This window comes from Pyxicephalus adspersus, chromosome 2 (genome assembly GCF_032062135.1).
Source record: "Pyxicephalus adspersus chromosome 2, UCB_Pads_2.0, whole genome shotgun sequence".
Taxonomy (NCBI): domain Eukaryota; kingdom Metazoa; phylum Chordata; class Amphibia; order Anura; family Pyxicephalidae; genus Pyxicephalus; species Pyxicephalus adspersus.
The window spans coordinates 158,141,967-158,163,170 of NC_092859.1; the positions used below are offsets into that span (position 1 = coordinate 158,141,967).

Below are 21,204 nucleotides of genomic sequence, written 5' to 3' on the forward strand. Positions count from 1 at the left end.
CACAATATATAATCAATCGCTTATGCTCTTTAGGTAATTATATAAGATCGTTATTCATTGATTGCACACAAATTGGCAAAGTCAGGTTCCTGGTCTGATGAAGCAGAGGGATCTCTGTGAAACGCGTGACTATTTATGAAACCACAAATGTAAAATGTTTAATAAAGCCAATTTTTGATGTATAATTATACAATCTGGTTTTTACATTTTTGTAACATTTTCTATGTATTATAATTATTCTCAATTAATTTAAATAAATTATGACTTTTTAACTATGTGTTATTGTGGTATAAGTATATCTTTTGTATATAAAACCACGTTTGGCTGGTGGCAAATATAGATACAAAGTATAAACATCATTAGGTTTTACATATGGATAGTACATATCCCTCTCCTATTGTGTGATACTTCCCCACCTCTTAGATTGTAAGCTCTTCAGCGCAGGGTCTCCTCTCTCACAGTCTGTAATTTGCAATCCCTAATGTACAGCGCTGCATAATATGTTGGTGCTATATAAGTCCTATTTAATAATAACAGTTTATTGGAGCCGAGGCGTCTTGCCATTTCCTCTGCAGCACTAAATATTTTCCTTTTAGAAAAAATAAAGTTAAGAAATATTAAAACCTTATGCAAGAAAGCAAGGACTCATCAGTGACATCTTTAAATTTCCTTTTTATTTTCTCAATATAAAAATACAGTATTTACAGGAAATAAATATATCTTGAAAACAAATAAATTACACAGTGAACTACAGAAGTGAGAAGAGAACCAGGAAGGAGAGAGCGTGAGAACGGGCAACTTTATTTACAGGAAGGAATGGAAAAAAATGGATTATTTTTAGCGAGCAGACCCTGAAGGAGGTTAAAAACATTGGATAGGATATTTATATACAAAACACGGCTCTCTTGTCCCCGCCTTCGGCCATTCGCAGACACGCATAAAGAAAAGTTTTAAAAAATGGCATTTGGCATGAGGGGAAGGGGTAGTTGGACCACACTAAAAAAAAAAGAAAATGGACCTTTGAAATGGTAACTAGAACAGGCTGCAGAACACCAAAGTGGGTATTAAATTTCGGAAGAAGGATCAGGACATATCAGATCGGAAGATGCTTATAAAGTGGTCTGGGGGATTGTCCCAGCATAAGACAATACAAAAAGTTATATATAAATATTACTACATCCTCACATTCATGTTTCATGCGTCTAAAGCAAAATTCACATACACGAACATTCAGCAACCACGCCGGCTGCATCAACATCACGTGGCCGAAGCAATCATTTGGGATGTAATCGGTGTAATAGGTCATACGTGAGTTTGGAAAAAGAACAAATAAGCTTTTCCGGTTATTCTGTCCCAGAATTTTTGCTTTATAATTTGGATATGTGTAAATCACTCAGATCCGTCACAAGCACACGTTCCACAGACTCGGGCAACCATTTATTGAGAATTTGGGACTTTGTAGGGTTGAGCATACAGGCGTTCCATAAGTAACAGATACGGTTTTGCTTGGCTGACCTGGAATGGTTCATTGTGTTCATTTAACAGCAATAAAGTTTTGCTAGCCCCACTGGATCCCAATTGCTTTTTCTGGACCCCAAAGAGGGGATTTCCCCTCTACAAGCAACAATAGTGCAGGTTTTGTAGGGAACACAGGAGGAGTGATCATCAATGTTCTGCAAAACGTGCACCATAAGGACTTAAGTGCATGTTTGGGAAACTGCATTGGATGATGCAGCCCACAAATATTTTACCATGAAGGTTCTCCAAGGGTAAAGTCAGGGGATGCGAGTCATTGAACTCTACAGGAAGCACACCGGTCAGTGCAGACTTGTTTAATATTAGTAACAAAACGTAAGACCACAGGCGTTGTCTTACTGGTGCACACACACACATACAGCATCCATCTACAAAATGAGATTTGCTTTGGACTTTCTGAATAACCCTTATACACCATCATGTGCAAGATTCAGTGAGCTCAGAGGCACCATCAGCTTAACCCTCTCTATAAAAAGTGGAGCGGCAAACAAAGGAACCTTCATATAAACCCAACCTATAAGACACACGCATGCTAAAACAGCCAAATTCATAGCATGCCGAGTCATTAATTCCGCAGCTATTGGCTGCCAAAGGTTGCCATTTCCAGTTCCCACCCGCAGATCTACAAACAGAAAGAACTGGCGATCTTGTAAAGATTTTGCATCGCTTACTCGGACTATTGTAAACTTAGGACACGAATGCTGGAGATCACAGGAGTGAGGATTTTTTTTCCTGCCCATATACAGCTATGGCAGAGCAAGACTGGCAATGGTTAATGATTGCTCCCTGCAGCACATCGTGCCAACGAGTCTACCATCTGTTATTGCTGCAGATTTTTAAAAGGAAAGAAGGCGGAACAGTCAGAATGCTTTGTTTTTTTCATCACTTGTGTGTGAGACAAATCTATAAAGAAAGGTTAACAAATACTGAAGTTTTACGAGTCTCAGAAATCAAGCAAAAATGGTGAACGAGGACACTGGGACACCAAGGGAGCCATTTAGGTCTTTTCCTCATTTTTGTAAATCTGCAGTCCATCAGAGGATAACATGAGGGAGAGAAAAAGAAAAGTTTTGGCTGCATCCCTCCCCCAATCCTCCAGTCCCTGAGGTAGTTCTGAAAAAACAAAAAAATAAAAGAACAGTGCAAACTGTGCATGTGGTAAGAGGGGTGTCAAACGGAGGACTCCTCAGGGTTGGAATCTGGCAGAGTCTGTCTTTGCTTCAGCTTCCACCTCAGTTCCTCGTTAAGTTCTCCAAGCGGAGGACGTTCCTCTCCCACTCCGCCACCTAAAGTGAGACGTATATACCCATTACTACTGGAGCCACGCACCCCCGAAAGAAGCATGTGGTTGGGGGAGTGAAGTGGTGGTGATGGCAGTGGTTGACCGGGGATTCCATTGCCAGAAGGTGAGGAAGAACCAGTGCTGTTTTGGCACAACGCATGACCTGGGACAATTTTAAGAGAGCCATCGGAATAATAAAACGAGGACGGATCCCATAGTTTCTCATCAGAATCTGCGCTTGGCAGGCACTTTGTCATTTTGGGTTGAGAAGGCAACTGAATGGGATACACGAGAGTGTTCTCCAAGGACTTCGACCCTTTCTCCATCTCATCCTGTAACTTTCTTCGCAGGTAGAGAACAGCCAGAAACAGGGCCAAGCACACCGCTCCAAGAGCGATCACCATCATCCAGACCAAGCCCAGACCATCCATGGGGGCCCGAGATTCCAAAGTGAGAGATGGGGAAGCCACAACACCCAGCTGGTAGCGCTCTGAGGCAAAGCGAGCCCCTTGTTCCACTGAAAAGCAACAGTATGTGCCGGAATGGTGGACACCAACTCCAAGGATGACCAGAGCCTGCAGGGTAATGTCATACAGCATAGAGTTATTGTCTTCTTGGGACAATTCCCGTCCGTTAAAGGTCCACACGGGCTGGGCCAGGTTGGAGGTCAGCTCACACGGAAGAACAACATTGGTCCCAATAGCCACAGTGAGGTTTCTTGATAAGGGTTTTACTGAAAAACAAAAAGTAAACCATTGCTGTTGAGGTTGACAGAGAAAATATAAAGCATGACCTATCTTCAACTAGTCAATGAAAGTAAAAAAATGGCTAAAATAATGGAAAGAATGGCTTTCTCCAGTGCTAGAGCAAAAAGGCCAAGACATTTGTTGGTCCATCCTAAAATGGAGGAGATATTCGATGGTTTGGTTTTCCCCATCTGCACCAAGCTGTCTAGACCGTTACTAAAATGAAGGATAGATAATTTATTTTCACCACGACAGCCTTTAGGTTACTCGGCAATATGGCCCAAAGAGATACTTTAATGGGGTTAAGGAAATTATATAAGTAACTCTTTCCATGGAGTTTGCATGTTCTCCCCGTGTCTGTGTGGGTTTCTTCCGGGTACTCCGATTTCCTCCCACATTCCAAAAACATGCAGTTAGGTTAATTGGCTTCCCCCCAAATTTACCTTAGGCTGTAATAATGACATATGATTATGGTAGGGACATTAGATTGTGAGGGACAGCTAGTGACATGACTATGGACTTTGTACAGCACTGTGTAATAGGTCAGTGCTATATAAATACTGTGTAATACTATGTGAATATTTCCACTACTTACCAGCTTTATTGTACTGAACTTCGCATATTGATGTATCGGAGGCCTGGACATCCTGGAGCAACAAATCCCTAAAAAGGAAGCCAAGGAACAGTCAGTGCAAGTTCTCATCTTGAAAAGTCAGAAACAATCTTCTCATTGTGGAAAAGAGAGCAATAATGCATGCTCTCGTATTCCCAGCACTCACCCGTACTGCTCATCAGAAGGAACGCAGCGACTAATGTTGACATTCCAGGCACAAAAGGGGTCCCGGGCGAGAACGCAATCTGCGCAGGATCTGTATTTACTGCAGTCCGCAAAGGGCAGCTGGACCAGGCCAGATGGGGAACCGGCAAACACAAAAGACTGCAAGAGAAAGGGAAAGTTAGCAATGTGGAGATGGGAGCTATATAACTGCAGGCAAAGGAAAATAAAATGCATTGTATTCATTAGTACATCCTAAAAATATTGTCTACATACTGGATGCATATTGTTTCAAGAACCTTGGTGTGCTTTATATTTTATATTAGATCTGTGCAGTAACTAGCTAAAGACTTTGGTTGGTGCAGGAACTTCCTGTAATACAGACCAGTCTCCTCTCCTCCCCCTCCTGCACTGGGTGAATCTGTGATGCCAAATGATGCATTGGTATAGGAATAGCTTAATCATTGAAATAAAGTTAGTGCTTATTCCCATTTTTCCAGTCCTCTAATGATATGAAATCATTGCAGTGATCTTACCCCAAACCTTTTATCATCATTTGACCCAGTGTTGTGGGTGCAGTGGGATACGAATGGGACATGGCAGGGACTTTGAAAATAATTAAGCCAAATAGTAGGTGAAAGCTTACCATCCGTCTTGAGAGAACCAAGCTGTGCACAGGATTAGGCTTGTCAAACATCTGAAGTTCTTCAATCAAATGTACGGAGGAACCCAGCCGAACGGCTTTATTCAGCCAGCCATTCCCTGTTCAAGATAAACCGAAGTCAGATCAATCATTTATAAATTTACAACCCAATACATATAAAACTGTGGAAAATAAGAGTCATTTCAGCAACTTACCGGTCCCGATGAATAGGACATCATACAACTCCCCTTGGAGCCCTTCAGTCCTGTGCACTGCAATTGTAGTAAAGTTAACTCCTTTCCTGACCAGCAGGGGACGCCCATGAATAGGTTGGACAGAGTCGTCCATCAGGGGGTGCGTCTTGGCAAAGTTGAGCGTATTATCGGGAAGTTCCAGCGAGCTGGTCACTCCGTGACGTCTGTGAACGTCCGTGATGCACTAGAATACAGAAAAGGCAAAGTCTGAATTTATTCAAATTGCAGCGAAAGCAACCAACGGTGCAATGTAGCAAATCGGTCATCCTGGGATGATCGGCCTATAGTGCAATTCTCCAATATATATTAAAATATATACCAGGCTGGCAATAGCATTAAATGCTAAAAGGAAGGCTGGAGGGTAGATATAAGTGACCCCAATTCTGAAAACCCCAGCTTGGAATTGCATGTACCCCTTGGCACCATCGGGTGACCCCACATTTATGCACTTTTTATATTTGGGCACAGCACCCAAAGCCAAGCTGAATCCGTCCAATTGGATCACTAGACCGTCTTTTATAATCGGTGGGATAACCCAGCACTTTGAGGGCCCAGGCGCCAGGTCCGGGTCCCTCATCTCCAAATATTTTATACTGAGAGAATAATAATGAAATTAATAATCATGGCCGTACAGTCTTTTCAGATGTTTCTTATAGAGAGCTGAAATGTTAAAGCCACCACAAATATCTCATTGTGTCGCAGCAAAGTTTTCCTGGCGGCTTCACCAGGGATGAGCAATTTGTGCCGCCTGCCATCATGGAGTTCATGCGAGGTCAATGAATGCAGCTTTAGGAGCTTATACAGCGACTACACCGACCAATATTTAAACTCCACTTACCGATCCGGGACGGGGGCTGGGTACGGAGTCAGAATAAGGGCCCCACTTCTTGGCCTGCTCGTGGTATTCCTTGTACGACCCATCAAACACCTTCTGGATGTCTTGGATGGAATACTGGCAGACGGCGGAGACGGAAACATCGCCCCTGAAATGAGGATGAATGTTAGCTAGAAATAACAAATGGCCCAACGGGTTTTATACATGGCTAGTCAATGGGCCTGCGGACAACTACAGGAAAGGGCGCGGAGGACCAGCAAGTAAGAAATGCCGCCTTGGTCGGAGAATGGTCAGCATCACCAACCCGAGTGTCCCTGGGCCCCCTTTGATTAGATTTCGGTTCTTTCAATCATGGAGGCTCAGCATCCCATGTGGGTGGTCTGCATGCAAATACAGCGTAACTAGAACAGCGGTTACTCCAGATCAACACCAACCCATTTTGATGTGCATACCTTCTCCCAAATGTTTGCATCATGGCTCTTGCAAGTAGCTGGGTGCAATCAGGTAGCCATGTACAGCATCCTAAAGCCCCAACCCAACAGCCCAGATCTGCCGGCATTGCATACAGAAGCACAGGTGACCCATTGATACCAAAAACCAGACATTTCACACCAAATCCAAAGTCAGATTTTTCATATTTATGGAACCCAGATCTATGGATAACCCCAATAGCTCACCATAGTGCCTGGAAGACGGCATAGAACTGGGTGTCCCTCCAGTGATTGGTGCGCAACGTGTACACAGCTTGCAGCAGGTTAAAGTGAAGTTGCAGCTCCGGAATTGAGCAGACCAGCCGAGCCTTCAGGAAACTCGTCCATTTCCTCTGCAGGGTCCGTGCCCCTCCTGCATCCCCCTGCAATACAATGATATCAATGTCATACAATGGGCAATATGAATCAAAAGCGGGGAAATGCAGAAAGCAGGAAGAGATTGTTATCGTATAATCACCGTGTGTGTGGAGGAAGCTGATCTGCGAGATGTTAATATAACAGAAGCAATAGGCATTAGCTGGGAGGAGAAGCAATGACAAGGACAGAGCCGGGTCATTTCCTAAAGCCGGATTCTATCATTTCATCGGCTTGGCTGCAATCAGACCAGGCGATATTATAAATGGAGATCCAGTGACGGATCATTAGGGGTTTTTGTTATCCCGATGTCACTTTTATGGCGAGGCATTTACAGAAGAGCGAGCAGGCACCAGCGCTCGGAGTGCCATAACGGGATTAGCCTAAATGTGATAATTACGAGCTCCATTCACCCAAATGAGTTAACCCAGCGTAATATTTAAATAAGGAGTAGGCCGCCAGTTTGTAACAATTATTGGGGTTATGTGGAGGCGTTTTCCACTTTGGAAAAGCAGCGATTGCATTGGTGAAGTAAACACAAAGATCTCTATTATGGCCTTGGATAATGAACACCAATTGGATAGATGAGGGCCACAATATAAATGGCGCTGGGTCCCAGGTTTGAATCTTGTCCAAGACACTATCTGCATGGAGTTTGCAGGTTCTCCCCGTATTTTGTGGGTTTCCTCCGGTTCCTCCCACATTCCTAAAACATGCAGTTAGGTTTATTGGCTTGCTCCAAAAATTGCCCTTAGACTGTATTAATGACAATGGGGGGGACATTAGATTGTGAGCTCCTCTGAGGGACAGCTAGTCACATGACTATGGGCTTTGTACAGCGCTGTGTGTGTTGGCGCTATATAAATACTGTGCAATAACAATAATAACTGTGCAAATCAGGAGTTCTGATATTTTTCTTATCCGCATTTAGGGAAAAGCAGCAATGCCAGTATTGCAGGGATGGATTCACATGGATTGGCATTTTGGTACAACTTGCACAAAAATGTAATTGTTTTTGATTGATAATGAATTAAAGCAAACACACAATAAAACAAAAAGTTTTTTGGCAGAGGAAACATGCAAAGTCTCTCTTGCCAAGAAAGAAAAAACTCCTGGTCGCTTTTTGGTTTTCCCTGCTGCATTCTAACCCTGGCCACTGGGGGCAATGTTACACCATCAATGGCTGCCCAAAAGCTAAAAAGTATCACTGTGAACCCAGAAGACCCCCATGGAGTCAGCTTCGGGGATGCAGCAGCGACGGCTTCCAGGGCCAGTCATTCCTCACCGCAGACCATTTACAAGGAGGTAAATGTGCGCCAGTGTGCCGATTATGGCAAAACTCCAATATTTACCAATGAGTTCAGGCCCACTTAGAATAATAAAGTTCCTAAATACCAGCATGGACGATCCCTGGGGAATTCACTCACCTTGCAGACTCGGGCCACCCTGGACACAACCTGCTCGCTGTAACAATCATATTCCAGGGCGCGCTCCGTAAAGAAGAAATAGATTTTGTCATCATCTCCCAACTCGTTACCGACGCTTTCCGTGATGTGGGAGGAGCCAACAAAGTTTGGTCCTGGAGGAGATAAAAAGTGAGAATTAGGAGATTGGCAGGACAAAGTGTAGAGCGCGAGACAGGAAAGAAAAGACACGGGGACACCGTCATTGCCCAACTCTGGTAAGTGTGAATCCATTCCTTTTATTTTCCCATAAAGTATAATGCTCCATGGTAAGCAAGTAACATTTAATCCATGAAAGTGCTCATTTCATTATTCCGTGTGAACAGAGATTGACAAATGCACCTAAATTTACTAAAAAGTTATTAGGTAGACATGGGGAGAATGTATTGATACTTAGATTTAGAAGCAGGTGTCATTCTCAATGTTACCACCAGCTGGCGCTGTGTCTGTTTTAATTCACAATCAATTACACTAATGTTCTTAAGAATGGAAATTAACACAGCGCCACCTAGGTGAGGAACTGAGAATGACAGCCATTGTAAAAGTATTTCTGTGTTGAGTAGATTTGCTCTAATCAGTTTGCACAGAATAATGAAATATAGTACTTTTGTTAAATGAATTCATGTAGATTGTATATCACTCAAACAGAGAAAGTTCAAGAAAAGAAATCCAACAAAGCAAACATGGCTGCCCCATGTTCTGCTGTGTGAGAGACCCCTTTGGATTCTGGCCATATGGCAGAGGCTGGATAAGAGGATATTGCCAAGGTAGGTAACCATGATACTTGTAGGAAGCCACCATCACTTCCATAATACTCCCCACAGCAGTCACACCAAGACGTCTATTTTCCTATTGCAGTAATACCATATGCCCAGCTCCTTCCTACTATTCCCTCCCATAATAGGGTCAAGGCTCCCACCATTCCTGCACACTACTCAAACTCAATTACCTCTATTATTGAAGATTTAACAAATGCCCCCCCTCTAGCAGCCAACCCTAAAAGGGTGACCTAAAACCAAAGATGGAGACCCAAACCCAAGTGCTCACCATTAAGCCATGTTGCCAGATATTCGGTTTTCAGGGTGTTGTGTTGCCCGACACTGCGCTGTATGACCGGCTCCGTCCCCAGGAAGTTCAGCAAAGTAGCAGAATACAGAGCTCCATCTGAAATACAAGAAAAAGATGGCACATTTTTATTTTTCTCCAGCCAGAAACATCACCTAGAATTTTCTTAAGCATAGCGGCTTCTGAGTCGGTTCCCTGACCACCGGACATTCACCGGAGGTGATTCTCCAAGGACAAGGAGACACGGGAAGCTGCAATGCACCCAGAAATCCTCACATATCCAGAATGCAAGCATGCAGTTTGGAGGAATTATGCAAAATATTAAAAATGCCTTGATGGGTTGGTGTCAGGCTGGAGGAGTAACCTGTATTTGTATGCAGACCACCTTAAGTAATACCCATATGATATTCCAAGCTACCATTAAAAACTGAAATCCAATGAATTAAAGGGCCCAGGCTGCAAGGGGTATTTGATCTCCTCAAGCCAGGATATGATGCTGGATCTATTCAGCTGTCTGCAGCTTCTAATGTACATTGTGAGAAGCTCAGTGTGCAGTGAAATCAGAGTGAGCAATTCATATCCAGAGGAGATGGCATGATTGTGCAATACTGAAGTGTAAATCCCGATAGTGGCCATAGACCTCCTCCGCTTATTTCAGACTCTTGCACAGAACACAGATAAACTTTTTCAAAAAGGAGAAACATTTCCAATTGCTGATAAACCGGAGAGTTTTCATTCCCATAGAGAAGACACTAAACACCGATAACTAGGACAGGGTGGTGGGATGAATTCTCCAGCCCCTTAAGGCAAGAGATATTTGACAAACATGCCCGGAGCCAGTTCCATGTTTTGCTCGCTCTACCAATTTATTATCTTTCATAGCCATTTCCATTTTGGTCTCCTGTATTGCACATTTCTGCTTAAGAGGAACAAAATACCATGCAATGCACATCTAAGGTTATTAAATATTACCCAGTGACAACTTTTTTTGTTGAATGCCGAACCCGTTTTTGGTATTTGAGCTGCTTTGGTGCATACAATATAATTTCCAAATTGCTTGATATAACATCATTTGTTTTTTTTAGCCAACAAAGTCCCAAACATGTTAAGCTTTGAAAGACTACAGAAGCCATGACGAAGGCTCAAAAACTTTTACCAGTCGTTAATGTGGCGTTAGGAAATGATGCGCCAAGAGACTTTTTGCTTTCACTCCGGCATGCATGGTACCATCACTATTTTTGCAAGTGTGCACCCAAAGGAATGGGCTTTCATGTATAAATGCACATAGGGAGCCTGTAGAAAATTCTTGGGCCCTTTTTATTTATTGGATTCATTTTTTAACCACTGAACTCTGTTGGGAGTTTGAAGTTTACCCAAAGAGCTTCTTTTACTTGGCTGGGGTTTGAAGGCTCTGAACCTGGAAGTGTTCAGAACTGAGCACTTCCAGGTTCTTATTATCCATGGAGGAACAACAAACAGATGGCCACTTATCTCTGCCATTGTCCATTTTGCCAAGTGCCAGAAAGGTTTTAGGCACCCAAGAGCGAGGAGACATTGGGCTTGGTAGCAAATGCATGTATTGATCACTTCTTTAGGAAAGGCAGCGCTTGGTTGTAAAGTTATTAACTATTTTTTGATGCAACCATATCTGTTACTGTAACAGAAATAGGATTAAAGCAAACCTTGCACAACCAAACCATCCAGAACATTCACCTACACAATGACCATCAAAACTCAACTGTTATTGGGTGTTAGGTAGCGTGGAGGGTAAGTCATCTTAAAGGATTGGATTGACGTTTCAGAATCCATTTTAATGGCAGGATTCCCACCACTGCTTAACATAAAAACGGGTTTACCCAACAAACCAGATCACATGGCAACAAGCACTCACCTACAACAATCCCCGCATGGCCCGTGGACGGATCGTATGGACATTTTCCCCGTCCGTCTTCCAAGTTATTGCTATCCAAAGTGAACGTTGACAGCTCCTGGAGAGAAAAGAAGAAAAAGGTCATCACAATGTACGAGACCCAAGATCTCCAAGGTTCTTTAGCATTGTAAAATACTCAAATTAACTGCAAAAAAACGAGCAGACCACTGCAAGGAAATTGGCAGGAAGCCCTTTGAGCCGAGCTGAACAATTGACGAACAAAAGGCCTTTTCCAGGAACATTTTGCTATCACACCAGCAATGAAAGAAGGAGTTTGTAACACTCTAAGTGGATGCCCAGACATCGGTAATGACTCGTCGGTGATATGAAATCAGAGGGGGCGCAGGGTGAATGGGAGACATGTCAGTCAATGCAATTAGTGCCAGCATGAGGTAGACAAATGACACGACCCCATCCAGCAATGGCCCGCGCCCACTTCAGTTGTGCCGAGTATGCCAGCTGGGTAAATGGCAAACGGGCAATTGGCAAACGGGCGGGAGTCAAAGACAGGAGCTCACTTAGCTTTATTACCCTGCAGACGAAGGCGAGTACTCACAATGTAAGCGCACTTGGGCTGAAAGGCGTACGTCCCGCAGGTGAAAAGGTGAGTGTCATTAAATTCTTGCAGGATGCGAATATAATTGAAACACTCCGTCTGCAATTAACAAGGAAATAGCGTTACAATACAGATAACGGTTTTAGATCCATAATTGGATCAGAAAATTGGTGCACAGATGGGGTGGGCAGCAGTCAAAGTCACATTCAGTGTGCATGAACAACAGATATTCTTTTATATGTAAATTTTATATTATTCTTTAATAACCCCACCGCCTCATTCACATGTATTTACCCGATTGCTCCTTCCTTTATTCACACATTCAATCTTCCTTTCATTGGGTGCTTCCCATACAATCTGAACAGGAAAGAAAACAAAGTCTTTTAGATTATTTCTTATGGGACCAGTAATACATATATTAATATAAGGAGCGACCTGCAAACCTAACCCAAGAATGTGAATATAATATAAAGCTGCTGAACGGTCAACAATGCTATCTGCTTACAGGGGACCCCCACCATTGTTACAAAGAGAAAGGGGAAGTGTTTGTGGCTCATTGGTCCAAGATATTGCCCTAAGGTGACAATGGTGCTCCTGCACAGATACAGAGGAGTTGGAAGCATGGTCACCCTAGGACATGGTATAGGCAAGATCACCAAAATAAAATAAAGGAGGGGGAACCGGAATAGGAAAGCTAATGCCAAGACCTGGCAACCTGCTTTTTTTTGGTTTTGGGTTTAGATCGGCTTCTTAAACCCACAGGTCTCCTTGTAAGGTGGCTACATTGGCTAGCAGGGTCCTTCTGAAGGCTCAATGTAGCCACCCTGTTCTCAAGCTGCTACTTAGCTCCATTGTTTGGCACGGAGAACACAAAACTAATGCACAGTACAGGCAAGTGTCGTTAGCTAAGGTGCATGGCATCATGGGACTTACCGGAGGTCGTAACTCCTTTCCAATGTTATTAGGGTCCAACATATAAATGACCTCCCGCGCACCCACATAGAGCGCCCCTCGATTCTCGTCCAGGGTCATCGTCAGGTAATGGGAGATACCGCTGTGCCAGGACTGGCGGATCTCAGAGACCCCTACAATGTAAAAACACACAAGCGTTACCGACAAGCAGCTACGTTACATATACGGACAGCCCTCCATAAATAAAAATGAGCAATATGCTCCCTATAGATCACTCTCGGCCATCTTTCCATGGGTCATGTGATTCATCACCAGGGAGTGAATGAGATATAATTACAACATGACATCACCTCCATGGGGAACCTGAAGAACACACAAACAGGTGACATAATCCGGGCCCAGCCGGAGCACAAAGCAGGGGCTGTGCGCTAATCAGTCACCGCTTGCAGGGTTGCCGGACTCTTCAGGAAATTTTAGCAAGGGAGCAAGTACGGGAACTACAGCGCGACACCTCACCTGAGTAACGCACAGTCTTCCGGGGCAGCTGATTCCATCCTCTGACCTCTATCCTCAGTAGCAGGGCCACAAACCATAACCACCGTGGAATCATCACCTCGTCCTCTTCCTGAGTATGGGAGTCTGCAGAGAAAGAAGGGAGGACAATGAGAGCCATTGCCAAGGCAGTGCTGCCATTTTATAAGCCAGGTTTCATTTATAAAGAGGTTAACAGGTTACATTTATAAAGAGTGAAAAAGTATAGAAGAGTTTCACCACTGCCTATTGAAACAAGATGCGGAATGGGAATATTTGCTACTGGAACTAAATTTAACTTTTGCAACATTATACATCGGGCCCCGTAATGAATGGAGTTTGTAATAATGTTATTTAACCAACTATGCAAATCATGTATATATTAAACCTCCCTCCCCCTTAAAAAAACACACACAAATGGGTTAGCACACATCTGGTCCTATTTAGGTCCTAACGTCCCAGCCCATCCCCAAACCTCCAGTTGGGAAGCCCACACACAGTCCAATCAGAAGTCTGGTAATGATACTACCGTACATGTCCCATCAAACATGTGCTGCTTCCCCTTCATTGTCCTATCAGTAGGCCAGGGCTGTCCGCTTGACCAACCCATGGAGCAACCTGGACATGGAGGTCCCGGCTAGAGACCCAAAATGAAAACCCTTTACCCAGGTACAACACCTCCCATATATATACCTGGAGTTTAATCATCTCAACTGAGAAATGAAAGCTACTTTTGCAGCCAGCATGGCAGACAAGTCTGATCTCAATGTGTTGGTATACACAGCTGCAGTATTTCTGCTTCTACTAAAGCTGAACCATCCATTTATAACTCTGCCCCCAGGGTCTGGGTCATTCAGAACCCGATCTGACAATGGGGCACCGCACACACTAAACGGGCATTGTGTGCAGAAGAAAATGGCTGCCAGGGTTTTTCTCTTACCGCCGTTTAGAACTGCTCACTCATATTGCCTGCGAGCATTTGCTGAATCTCTGTGCAGACATGTTCACCGCCAGCTTGATCTCAAAGGAACAATAATTATCGTGCAAAAAACAACACCGTCAGCAGACTCCTCACAAGTCAAGGTGTTACAAGGTAGCCATAGATATTATAATCACCGGTCTAAGAGTTCTTTCCAAGTGTGCAGCCAACTAATAAGAGCTTGGCAGATTATGTGGCCCTTTGTCTTGTGTTGGCCCCACTAGTATAAAGTCATCGTACGGTTGACACCTCCTCCTTCTGTAAGCCACCACAAAAACCGAGCCTTCAGCTGGCACAAGGAACTCAATATTATTACACAGTACTTATATAGCACCAACATATTAGGCAGTGCTGTACAAAGTCCATAGTCCTGTCACTAGCTGTCCCTCAAAGCGCTCACAATCTAATGTCCCTACGGTAGTCATTAATAGAGTCTAAGGTTAATTTTGGGGGGAAGCCAATTAACCTAAATGCATGTTTTTGGAATGTTGGAGAAAACCGGAGGAAACCCCCACAAACACGGGGAGAACCTGCAAACTCCATGCAGATAGTGTCCTGGCCGAGATTTGAACCTGGGACCCAGCTCTGCAAAGGTCGGAGTGCTACCTCTGAGCCACCATGCGGCCATTATTGACAGATTTCAGGAAAGAAGCCAACGTAATGCTTTTTATAATCCTATGCCAACATATTCTGCTTTGCAATGTCATCAACCATCCCCCCCGAGGAGCTTACACTATAAAGATATATTATATAATAATACAAGGCCAATTTTTCGGGAAGGCAGCCCATGGTTTCATTTGTTCTTGGTCTCAAATTTAGCAATTGAGCCCAGGGTGACCATGCTTCCAACTCCACGTGATCTGTGCAGGAACACCATTGTCACCTTGGATCAAGCTACCCTTGCTATAAAAAAAATCCTGGAGATGCCCCAATTTGCACGGGACATTTAGGGGCATGGGGTCTTGATAAGACACCCCAATTAATGGGAGAACCCTGGTTCAGTTTACACTTTTATAATTCATGACCCTGTAACTTAGAACCCTATCAGACTGAAATCTGAGATACAGGTAGCCATAGGGGTCTTTTGCCTATCCCGATAGTGATATCCCGGTTCAAAGCAAGGAAACCAGACACAAGACCGGAGGCCTGAGCATCTTAGGTCTCATTGCATGCACATTCGGTGCATTTCAGGCCCCCAGCAAGAGGTCCCTCTACACCTCGCTCTGGCCGCACATTGAACCGGTGGGTGTGATTGTAAGACAATAAGCTTGGCAAGGGCTTGGAAAATGAGTAAGTTACTGGCAAGCATCTTAATCCACTCTGAAATACTGTGTACGTGTGCATATCCTTTAAACTCATTGCTGTGTACATTACATTACAGATTCAGGTCATTACTGCGGATGATTCAAGGAAAACGAGCTTAACATCGGAGATAAGTGGAACATTTTGCCATGTTCTCATTTTATACGGAATAACACGTTGTGAATTTTACCATTACACACACTTAGGCTCGGTAATGAGGCAGCGCCCGCTCCCGCATTGTAAACCGGCCCTAACAGCTGCAACAGGCAGCCCGATATGGGTGACTTCACTTGATATCCATATTAAATTTCAATTTTAGGCAAAAGATTAACTCTTCTCTGTAGCCAAGCAAGCCTGGAGATGTCAAGTCTGCAGCCTGTTGTTGGGGAAGTGGAAGAGTTAACCGGATGACTCAATATACTGTACAAAATGAAGGAAAATGATGTGCCAAAAGTGTGGAGGAGGACAGAATGGCGGAGAGGGATGAGGGTGGGAGGTAAAACAGGATGCACTTCCTGGGATCTAACTAGAAGGCTGCAGAATGACTTACTTCCTCCGGTTACAAAGGCAGCCCCCAACCACAACAAGGTCCATCCATTGAAAGGGGGGGGGGGAGGAACAAAGGAGCTTCCTGCAAACCAGACCTGTTGGTCTACAGCTGTTGCCGAAATGGAAGTTCACACACAAGCGTCAACAAGATGTGCTGAAAACCAACATTTGGGGATGGGATCAAGAGCAAAGCATGATTTAATTGCCTGCAGAGAGAGCCTGACATATTGCAAAGCTGATGAAATTACTTGACGGCCATAAAAAACTAATAGCAAAACTTTTGAAAGGAGTAAATATTATTTAAAACCTTGGAGAACCCAGCTGGGGAGATTCTGCTCCTCTTGTTGATCATAAAAGGAAGTATTTCTATAGGCGGCGTAAATGCAGCATAGGCCTGTTTTAAGAATAGGGGAAACGGGAAGGGCCCCCCACTTTTTTCAGGGTCCCAAAGAATGGCAAGGTGTGCAAGAAGCTGGAAATCTGTGCATTTGTTCAAGACAGCCTGCAGCATCTGTTTATTCTCCAACTCTAAAGTTTCTTTAGTGATAATGAAATTTATATCTTCCTTTCATCAACATTTTTATTTAATTATCAAACTATTTTGTTTTCCTTACAGGTCGTACCATAAACACAGGTATCTGCTTCTCCATCCATTGCAGGCAAATATGGCTTACCGAAAACATGACTAGATGGGCGCTCTAACACCCCCACTTTCTGCAGCTTCTAATGCACATTGTAAGAAGATCACAGCATGCAGTGCAATTGTTGTCAGCTATTTCAGTCTGGAAAAGGAACTGGTACAATTTAAGGTTGGAGTTCAACCTTTAATACCCTTGTTGTGGTGCAGCAATATGGCACAGGGGTATCTGGACCAACCCCAGAATTGTCCGTGTAGATATCAATTGGAATCCCCACCTTTCCCTTTCTATAAGGTTTTATTTTAAAGCCGACATATCCTAGAGAAGCCAACACAAGCTGAAGCCATTCTAATCCTTTGCCCATACACCGCCAGGCCGGCTCAGACGCGGTCTATAGGGGCATCTCAAATGCTACACAATATTGCCAACTTTCCGAAGCCAGTCTGCCGAGGCATTGATAAATCCCAATGACAATGCAAGCAAAAACAAAAATAAAACAATGAGCTGGAGCTGTACAAATGAAAGTAGAAAAGAACCATTGTGAATTATTGCTGCAAAGGACAAATCCAATTTACGCAATGCTCTCTCTGAGCCAAGAGGAAATGAAGAACGATTTCCCTATGCAATAAAAAAACCTGAGAAACCATAGACTTAGCTTCACAAGCTGACCGGTAAACTCATCTTTGTGTGCCCCCTTATTTGCATTGCATGTACAAGTACTTAGGGCCCAATGACACCAATATGAGCAAACCACAAATGTTCATTAGATTTGGAAGCTGCACAAAGTACAACAGACCATTTACCCCAAATAGAACCTTTGAAATCTTTGAGAAGTTGCAGAAACAATTCAGTTTTGCCCAGATTTCTGTATTTAACAATAGCTCTGACAAGGTCACCATTACCCCTCCCATTAAGATTTATTGACTTTTTTGATGCATTTAAACCCTGTAAATATTTTTACTACTGGCTTAAGTGAAACAGTAAACATTAGTCATGAAGACAGCACACTATGCCTTTAACCGTCTACAGCCGTAATTGTTTCCGTGCTAGTAATCCGCCTGAATGAAATATTCATAGACACCAAGCTGGGTTAAACAGAAACGTTACTTTATGCACCCAGCAGACAACAGAACCACGCAGCAAAAAACTAAAAATACTTCACAGTCTGAGAAAGAATAATGGGTAATTATCAGTTTTGTACACAAAGAAACGCCCACCATAGAATCGGGAGGATTATTGTTTTATTGCAGATGTACAATGTGGTTTTAGATGCAATGGTCAATTCTACAGTTATGGTTGGGTGGCATTGGACAGAGCAAGACCAATATAGGGCAAAAAGTCTTCAATCTTTTGCCAATTAAAAGGAAAATTCCTCAATAGCTAAGGCATTCAACAATAAATTATGGCTGACGTGGCATAGTTTGGTGCTGGTCAATGGCTTGACCAATAACATTTGTCTGCGATCAGCCTTTGGGGTCATATCGTTCATTAACACAGAGCCCGGAAAGCTAATTATGGTGGACATGGTTGTGCCCAATCCTTGACTAATGGCATTGGTCTATGGGTAGCCATTGGGGTCATTTTATTTTACACAGCGCCCCAAAAGCCAGATATGGTGGACATGGTAGTGTCCAATGCTTGATAATAATATTGGTCTATGGGCATCCTTTGGGGGTCATAACGTTTATTTACACAGACCCCCGAAAGCCTGATATGGTGATCATGATAGTGTCAAATGCTTGATTAATACATTGGTCTAGGCAGCCTTTGGGGTCATATCATTCTAATCGTAGAAATGGCATTGGTCTATGGGCAGCCATTGGGGTTTTTTTTATTTTACACAGCCCCTGAAAGCCAGATATGGTGGACAAGCTAGTGTCCAATACTTGATTATTAACATTGGTCTAGGCAGCCTTTGGGGTCATATCCTTTCATTACCACAGAGTGCGGAAAGCCAGATATGGTGGACATGATTGTGTCTAATGCTTGTCATCTGCTTGACTAATAATATTGGTCTGTGGGCAGCCATTGGGATCAAATACACAAAGCTCCAAAAGTGAGATATGGTGGACATGGTAGGGCCCAATGATATTGATCTACGGGCATCCTTTGGGATCATATCGTTTATTTACACAGACCCCCAAAAGCGAGATATGGTGGACATGGTAGTGCCCAATGATAATGATCTGCGGGCAGCCTTTGGGGCCATATCGTTCTTTTACACAGAGCCCTGAAACCAGATATGGTGGCCGTGGTAGTGTCCAATGCTTGACTAACTGGCACCCTTTTGGGTCATAGAGAGCCCTAAGAAAAAAACATTTTGCAGGAGTGTAAAAATGCAAAGAAGCAAAAGTGCCTTAAGAAGCTGCCATGGCAATCCAGGATTTGAAAAAAAAAAAAAAAAAAAAAAAAAAAACATTGACTCGTATTTGTGCCCCAGCCTTCATCTTCTTGTGTAGCTGACAGCAGCCTCCGGCATTTGGCAGAACAAGGCTACAACTTTTACCCAAGCGTGCAGGAACACCCAGTACGTGTAAACCAACAGGTGCAGACTTCATCCTAAATGATGAAAAACATTTCTTGTTTTTGGGATAATAAAAATACTAAAATGAGGTTGTCCACACCCTTGCTGCAAGTATACATACATGGCCACACACATTGAAACATTGAATAGAAGACCACGGCTGTGCAATCACAATCCACCAAAAACAAATGATCTCCATTTAATTTAATGTCCACATTTTTCCTTCTATTCATTCTAATGCATTTATATCATAGGTTGGGTTGCAACCAAATCCTGCGACCATTACATTGCACGGAACAAAGCCTAAACACAAAAAAGGAAAGCTTCTAAAATCATCAGATTGGCTTCGCTTGGTGCCCTTCATCCTCCAAATGTTGGCATTCACATGAATTTCTATTTAATTTCAATAAACATCCCATGCTTGTTTGTATCATCAAAATCAAAACAGATCTGTGCAAAACATCCAGCAGATGAAAGGTAAGCATGGTTGATGTTGATCATGAAAGAAGCAAAACATATGAACCGTGGCCAACTATAGTCAAATATTTTAATATATTTGGAATTTCTCTAAAAAGAGTCCAGTTGGCTGCTAACAGGTTCTCTTTGTTTTACTGTCCCTTTATCAGCTGCACCATTTCCAAAAACTGTTCAGTGCAATGATCATGGCAGGCAGCGCAGAACATTGCATTGCTCCATTGCATTTTTTCCTCTGCTGCATGAAGATGAGGAAGGACTGAATGGGTATGGACAGCCCGATATTTGTACAGTATACACATGGAGATATTTATACAAATATCAGGCTGTCCATAGCCATTCAGTGCTTGCAATATCGGCCTACTTAAAATAGTTTAAAATTTGGAAATGTGCACTTGTGACATTGGTCTCCATATCCTAAGCTAGACAAAATATTTAAAAGAAAAAAACAGGACAGGATCTTTTATCAAAGACAAGTTGTCTGCCCGGCCAACACACAGACATTGAAGTCAGCAGAAACATCAGAGCAATGCAAGGCCAAGAAGTTCATGATGCTTGGTTATCAGCAGTCAGCTTTGACAAAAGGGTAGGAAGCTGCTTTTGTGCTCTTCTAAATGCGACTTGTCCCAAATGTTCAACAAGCAGAATCTGGGGTAATTGCTGCAAGCACTGAAGGACTGTTAGCAAGAGTGAGAGAAAGAAACAAAATCAATACAGCGGGAGAGACTGGAAAAAAAAAATAACAGCAGGAAAAAAAGATTTTATGCTAAAGAAAGGAGTTTTCACTCCTGAGAGCTGGAAAATCCCCAAAGCAGACAAAACTTTATAGGTACCTGCCTGGTACGGTGTAGGTCTCCCTTGTGCCATATAAATAACGGTGACCTATATAGGCATGGAGTTGCCAAGACTTCGGAAGCTTTTCTGTGCTGAAACCTAAATGTTAGCAGCAGATTCTTTAGGTTGGGCTGTGCCTTCTCCCCCCCATGCACCCCTGTTCCCTCTTCCGGCCTGCTATCCCCACCACAGAGCACCCTTGTTACCACTTCCTCCTCCTCGCTGCAGAGCACCCTAGCCGCCGCTGCCTCCCCGCCGAAGTGCACCCTTGTTGCTGCCGCCGCCCCCCTGCCGCAGGGCACCCTTGTTTCTGCCGCCACCCCCCTGGCACAGGGCACCCTTGTTGCTGCCGCCGCCCCCCTGCGGCAGGGCACCCTTGTTGCTGCTGCCGCCCCCCTGGCACAGGGCACCCTTGTTTCTGCCGCCGCCCCACTGGCACAGGGCACCCTTGCTGCTGCCGCCCCCCTGGCGCAGGGCACCCTTGCTGCTGCCGCCGCCCCCCTGGCGCAGGGCACCCTTGCTGCTGCCGCC

General features: G+C 43.8%; 1 protein-coding gene across 1 annotated transcript; it reads right to left on the minus strand.

Annotated features, from left to right (window-relative positions):
• Window positions 1–652: 652 nt before the first annotated feature.
• On the minus strand, window positions 653–13,530 carry SEMA4C (semaphorin 4C). The gene is made up of 14 exons (XM_072402870.1): window positions 13,359–13,530; window positions 12,864–13,015; window positions 12,225–12,287; window positions 11,931–12,029; window positions 11,336–11,432; window positions 9,427–9,543; window positions 8,344–8,495; window positions 6,749–6,924; window positions 6,075–6,219; window positions 5,198–5,420; window positions 4,986–5,101; window positions 4,344–4,501; window positions 4,160–4,227; window positions 653–3,551 (listed from the first exon to the last, which is right to left on the minus strand). Exons 1-14 carry the CDS (start codon window positions 13,513–13,515, stop codon window positions 2,707–2,709), a joined length of 2,568 nt encoding a protein of 855 aa, XP_072258971.1. The 5' UTR covers window positions 13,516–13,530; the 3' UTR covers window positions 653–2,706.
• Window positions 13,531–21,204: the final 7,674 nt, after the last annotated feature.